The 6,183-nt window shown below is 47.6% G+C and overlaps 1 protein-coding gene across 1 annotated transcript in view; it reads left to right on the top strand.

The window, feature by feature from the left end:
- The window catches only part of NINJ2 (ninjurin 2), a 70,201-nt gene extending 64,512 nt beyond the window's left edge, over positions 1-5,689 (top strand). The window contains exons 3-4 of the mRNA XM_038369535.2: positions 858-1,038; positions 4,497-5,689. Coding sequence (XP_038225463.1) covers positions 858-1,015 — 158 coding nt within the window. The 3' untranslated portion in view covers positions 1,016-1,038; positions 4,497-5,689. The remainder of the gene's footprint in view (positions 1-857; positions 1,039-4,496) is intronic.
- Positions 5,690-6,183: the final 494 nt, after the last annotated feature.

Below are 6,183 nucleotides of genomic sequence, written 5' to 3' on the forward strand. Positions count from 1 at the left end.
AGCTCTCCCTAAGCACCTTTCCCCTCCCACTGCCACCTCATCCAGTGCCCCCACCACTTGCCAAAACCTTTCCTGACCCTCCTTGACTAGCACACCAGTGCCTCTATCATGGGTCTAAAAGCCTCCCATTGCCTCCTCCCATGATGCCAAGAGCCTTGTCCTCCCCACCCTCCCTAAATGTAATGGGCTGTTGGCAGAAGTCTGCCTGAGGCCCTTCCTTTGCACCTCTGGGCTGGGCTATGCTAGAAAGTTAGGTTGACCCAGCTAGGTCATTCAGGGGTGTGAAAAAATTGCAGATTTACCACAGCAACAGGAGACCCCCCGCTTCCGTCACTGTAATAAGAGTCTACACTATGGTGCTGCAGCGGTACAGCGAGAGCTATGCTGCTGTAGTGTTTCTAGTGTAGACATGGTCTTACTTGGCAAAAGTCTCCACAGACCCCATCTGGTCTGGAGCCTCTCTTCAGCTGATAAACAAAGGCCTGTCATTCTCAGCCCTTGTGTGTGCTCCTGTTGGGAGCTGTGAGGAATGAAAATGGAGCATGAAGCTGGACTATAGACAGCTGTAACTCCCTTGTTATTTATGTAGGGCCTGATTGTCAGATTGACTTCATCGGGAGCTGAGGGTGCACTTCGGAAAACTAGGCCCCTCTTGGTTAACTTGCACTGTTCTGCCCTCTTCCCCGCCACTCACAAACCCTGTAGAATTAATAAAATCATCCTCCCAGCGCCAATCCCTGGGGCAACTTGCTGCCACTACCTCACGTGTTCAGCAGTCTGATCAGGACATGGTTACTTTATACCATGAGGCTTTGAGCCAGTTTTCAATTCTCCCTTTGTTTTGTGCTGCGACTCAGCTCGTCTGAACCTGAATGACGTGTCAAAGCAGCAGCGCCTGAATGTGCTCAATAATGCTGCCACGGCTCTGATCTTCATCACCGTCATTCTCAACATCTTCATCACTGGCTTTGGTGTGCAGAAGACTGGTCTCTACCCTACCAGGAGACGTTACTGAGGCCTGGAGAGCAAGGGAATCAGGTAATGAAGGGATGAGGGTCCACTACCACCCACCTTTGGACGGGTCAACTGCTTCTGCAGTCAAAGGGTCTTAGAAATCATCAGTGCTGTTGTGGAAAGGAAGGTGGGGGACAGCCCTACACATACATACATGGCCCCTTTGTGTGTAGTGTTGTCCCATGGGAAGCGTGGGCTGTGTGATAGGATCTCTCAGGAAAAGGAATTTCCTTGCTCTTTTTCTAAAGCAAGAATGTCATGAGTCCACATTTATAGGATTCATCAGATATCTGGTAGCAGCAGTCTGTTTCCAGCAGATAGCAAATCCCAACCTGGATTGTGATAGGTACTATGGGAGAGGAGTCAGACAGTGGAAAGGAGGGTGTGGCATGTATGTGGGAAAGGACCTGGCTGCTAAGAGCTATTCAGGCAGTGGGAGAAATCAGAAGAGGGACCAGTGTTGGCAAGAGTGGTGGAAGGAAAGAGAGGCAGATCTTCAAAATGGCCACTGCTATGTGGTGGTGGCCATTTTAAGAAGACGATTTCTAACCTTTATTCCTGGATGAGAGTCATGTGACTAGGTGTCCAGACAAATAGCTGGGTTTGCAAATCAAATCTGAACCAGGGATCACAGCTTTAAATTAAAAAGAAAAGGAGTACTTGTGGCACCTTAGAGACTAACAAATTTATTAGAGCATAAGCTTTCGTGAGCTACAGCTCACTTCATCGGATGCTCTAATAAATTTGTTAGTCTCTAAGGTGCCACAAGTACTCCTTTTCTTTTTGCAAATACAGACTAACACGGCTGCTAGCTTTAAATTAGAGTGTGATCTCAAGCCTGAGAGGCAGCTAATGGCTTGTAGCTCTTTCCTGAATGGTTCCCACCAATAGGGTGACCATATTTGCCTGTACTGAATATGGGACACCTGGTAAAATTACTCGTATTCCAAGGACTTCAGTGGCAATCAGTCATACAAATGTTCAAATTAATATCAAATTGACTGAGCCCCTGTTAAAAAGGAATACTATGTAGCTGAATCTTTTTATTTACCTTCTTATCTGTAAGGCTTTACCGTTCACATGGGGAGAGGTGACACCCACCACCCTATCCCCCACACACACATGCACGGGGAGAGGTGACACACACACTCCCGTACACCTCTCTCATACAGGGTGAGGTGACCGACTAACCCGCCCCTCCCTGTCCAGCGCTCTCCATCCTCCATGCCTGGCTGGGCCCCTGGGATGGACCCGCCTCTCCTGGTACCTGGCATTGTGTCTTCCCAAAGCAACATGTGGGTGCGGGGCATGGAGGGTCACTTGCCCCTCCTCCCCAGATTTCTGATAGGGTTCAAACCAGAATGTGACCAGCAGCAGCCTTTTGGCACTGTGCAGGAGGGAAGGGACAGGAGCTGCTTCCAGCTGCAGGGGAGGAGGAGGGGAAGGCATGACCTGGTCTGTGTCTTTGCAGAGCTCTTCTCTTTTTCCCCCGCCCGCCCGTGTGGCTGGAAGCAGCTTGTCCCTTCCTGCCCACATAGTGTTGAAAGGCAGCTAACACCTCCAGGCTAGCCACTGCTATAACGCAGCCACCTCCGGTCCCCTGGCTACAGCATGGGCAGAAAAAGGTTAAGCCCTAAGGATACATTGTGCATCAGGGAACCTGATTGCAGGGGCTTCAGTGAACCTGGCCAGAGAGGTGGCTCAGCAGAGGAGGGTGCCTAAGGGATGGAGCAGTGCCACGCTCCCTGGGAGCAGAACCCAGGGCGGGATGGGGGAGAGGCAGGTGAAGAGGGTTCTAAGCCCCTGCCCTGGGGGCTGCTGCAGAGCCTGCAGGTTTGGGACATGAACAGGCTGGAAATCACTTCCCCCCTCTCACTCCAGAGCTTAGTTGAGGGGCAGAAAGGCTTCCCCATGCCAGCGCTGTGCGGGGCTTTGGCACATGCAGTGCTTGGCTCCCCCAGCCAGTGACCCGGGCCAAAAGGTCTTGGGCTTTCCCCGTGCACCGGCCCAGCCAGAGGCAGTGGGGGAAGGAAGGAGCCTGACAGGCAGGCTGTTGGTGCGCTGAGTGCTCTGACCAGGGGCTGGTTCTCTGCACAGTGCTGGGAGTGGGACACTTCCCACCAGGGGAGTTATGGAGGAGCAATGGGGCTGGGAGGGGAGCCAAGGGGCAAAACAGGGAGAGGTCAGCGAGAGGGGGAGCATGTAAAGGGCCAATGGATGAGCAGTAGCGGCAACATGTAAGCTGTCACTGTAGCCCCCTGGCACCTGCCCACACTCACCAACCCTCGCAGCTTGCAGCCTGTGCAGGCCGGAAACGGGCTGGGGCCCTGCTGGCCGAAAGCTGGCATGCAGCGGGGGCTGCGCTGACAGACCAGCAGGGGGAGCGATCAGACCTGCACACTGCATCTTTGCCCCGCCACAAGCCTTGCACACCCACCCCCATTGTCAGCCACTGGACCCCCATACTCACCACTGGTGGGCGAGCGGCTGGCAAGCAGGGATCCAGCCAGCAGCAGGACCTGCCAGTACTGATTGTGGGTGGGGGGAGCAGGAGAGACAGAAAATACAGGAGTATTTGTCTGTTTTTAATAAAAAATCTGGACACCTGCAGGAGGGCTTAAATATGGGACTGTCCCTTTAAAAATGGGACATCTGGTCACCCTACTCACCAAGGATGCTGGGGCAATGGTCAGCAGGAGAGTCCCATGGAAATTTGGATTGGAGAGGGAGGTGGGATCCTGGATTCTGTGCAGAGGCACATGGCTTCCATGAAGATGGCACTGGCTTTGGATCTTGTGAGATCTGTGGGATTAAGGGGCTGAACATCATATTTGTTGCGGTGACAATTACCTTTGAGTGTGATAGAGAGCAACCCCTACAGATTAATAGACAGGGAACCATGCAACATTTTTAACTCCCCTCTCTGGGTTTTCCTCCCATAGGAATCAGTCAGGACTGGTTCATAGAATGCTTGGAGAGTCTTCAGCTTGAAAAGCACGAAATAGCATTGTAAGGCCTCTGAATGCTACCATAAGCCCTGATCCTGCAAACACTTATGTGCATGTTAACTACAAGCACAGAAGTCATCCCACTGGACTAGAATGATTCAGTGCAAGAAGCGATGAGGATAGGGTGGTTCCATTTGTTGGATGGACATAAGGGAAAGCTACATGAAAACTAAGGAACAATGCTTTATTTTAAAATAAGGGGCAGGTGATTGCCCTAATGGGGGCTCCAGTACGAATTAAGGAAACTACTTACAGCAAATAGAATGAAAAAATGTTACAATGCTGGCATGCTTTTTTCAAGGAATGGCCCTGTAGATGGTGTGTGTGTGTATGTGTAGAGGGAATGGATTGCAAGCGCTAACACAGGTAGAGGGAAAGCTGTGCTGGGATCCTGCTTATGAATCTTCTATGAAATACTTGCTGACGTGAAGAACCTAGTGGATTCTTATCTTGCATCTTTTGTTTTTCTTGCAGGTTGTGTGTGTGGCACGAGCTTTAGGGTCCCTTCCTTCATTTTTTTTACTGACCTCAGCAGACTCCTACCAGCTGAGTGGAGACAGAGAATTCCTGAATTAATTTTTAAAAATTGTGTGCCAAGCATTTTAGGCAGGTTGTTTGTGTAGCTTTGCAGGAGTGAAATTGCCATTGATTTTTCAAAGCTAGTGCAAGTTGTGCAGTGATTTCTAGAGAGCTTCACAAAAAAGTTGCAAAAAAAGCATTTTCCAAACATGCTCCTGTGCATAGGTAACAGCACCTTCTCTCTGATTTTAATTGTCTGCTTCTCATATTCAATATTAACTCATTTTCTGAGTTCTGGCTCAGTTGTATTTATTTGGTAAGCAAAAGTAATCATACCGTGTCCAGATAATAATATGGTAGTATTTAAAGTAACACTATCAAACAGTTTATGTCGCAAATATAGGTTGGTTGATTGTTTTTGTGGGAGGGAAGGAGCGGGGTGAGTGTTAGAATGACTAATAGGAAAACAAATGTTTTCAAGGTTGTTTAAAAAAATGAAATGAGATGCTTTTCTGAAAACCATTAAACATTCCTCTGCAGTGCAGGAAACCTAAACCCCACAGCAAATAGATACTATGCTTAGATACCACCACAAGGACCTTGTTAGAAATCCTCTATGGATAACATAGGGATACTGCAGGAGAAATAGGAACTGAACCTAACTAAACACAGAAAGTGAAACAGACCAGTCTAGCTTCACTTGTCTACATTAACTGAGGTGCAAAATGTAAACAAACAGCATACACACGTTCAAGCGTAAACTGGGTTTAAAACCTTTTTCGGTGTTACACTGTAATTTAAGGTGTTATCAGTAACAGGTATGTTATTAGATATATGATTTTTATCCTACTAGTCCTGATGAGAATTCTACTGTATTGGAAAGTGGTTTTACTTTTTTTTTTTTTTTAATTACTGCTTTGAGGTTGTGTATCTCCAGATCATTCTGAGTTAGCAGGTTCTTTCTGGCAGCCTGATTTTTGGATTATTGGTGTCATACTCAAAAATTGGATATTTTTGGCTTGTTAGTTATTTCCATACTTGAGTACAATGTTTTCCTGTTTATTAAATTATTTTTCACTCAAAGGCAGAGCCATATTTCAATACGGGTGAAATCCTGTGTATCCAATAAACTGATAGAAAATTCCTAAGGTTGACATTGTGTACATTCCCATCACAGCTGGATAGAAGAGGCAATGGCAATTGCATGACGATTTTCACATATTCTCCTCAGAAGAGCTTCTGAGAGATACTGAATACTGCTAATATGTCTGTTGCTGCCATGACTTTGGTTGGTGTCACTGTTTACCTCCCACAAGCTGAGCCGACCTCCTGTGTGTTTGACTTTTCAGATCCCCTTCCAGAAATCTACTCTGTCGAATTTCAATTTAAATCAGAGGTACTGGCTTCATCCTGGAGACAGGGCCGAATGACATTTCTATAGCATATTCCACCCATGAATCTCAATGAGACTTTAGCTGACTGTAGAAATGCAGGGGCATCATTACATTCCCAACTCTCCAGTAATTTGCCTTATAGGATATTGCCTAGTGATCCTTCTGAGTGCTCATCTATAGGTGAAAGCCCTATGGTGTGTATTTCTTAGTAGTAGCCATGATAGACTGTTTCGATTTTCCTGCTTCAG

Source organism: Dermochelys coriacea, chromosome 1 (genome assembly GCF_009764565.3).
Source record: "Dermochelys coriacea isolate rDerCor1 chromosome 1, rDerCor1.pri.v4, whole genome shotgun sequence".
In the NCBI taxonomy this organism is placed as follows: Eukaryota; Metazoa; Chordata; order Testudines; family Dermochelyidae; genus Dermochelys; species Dermochelys coriacea.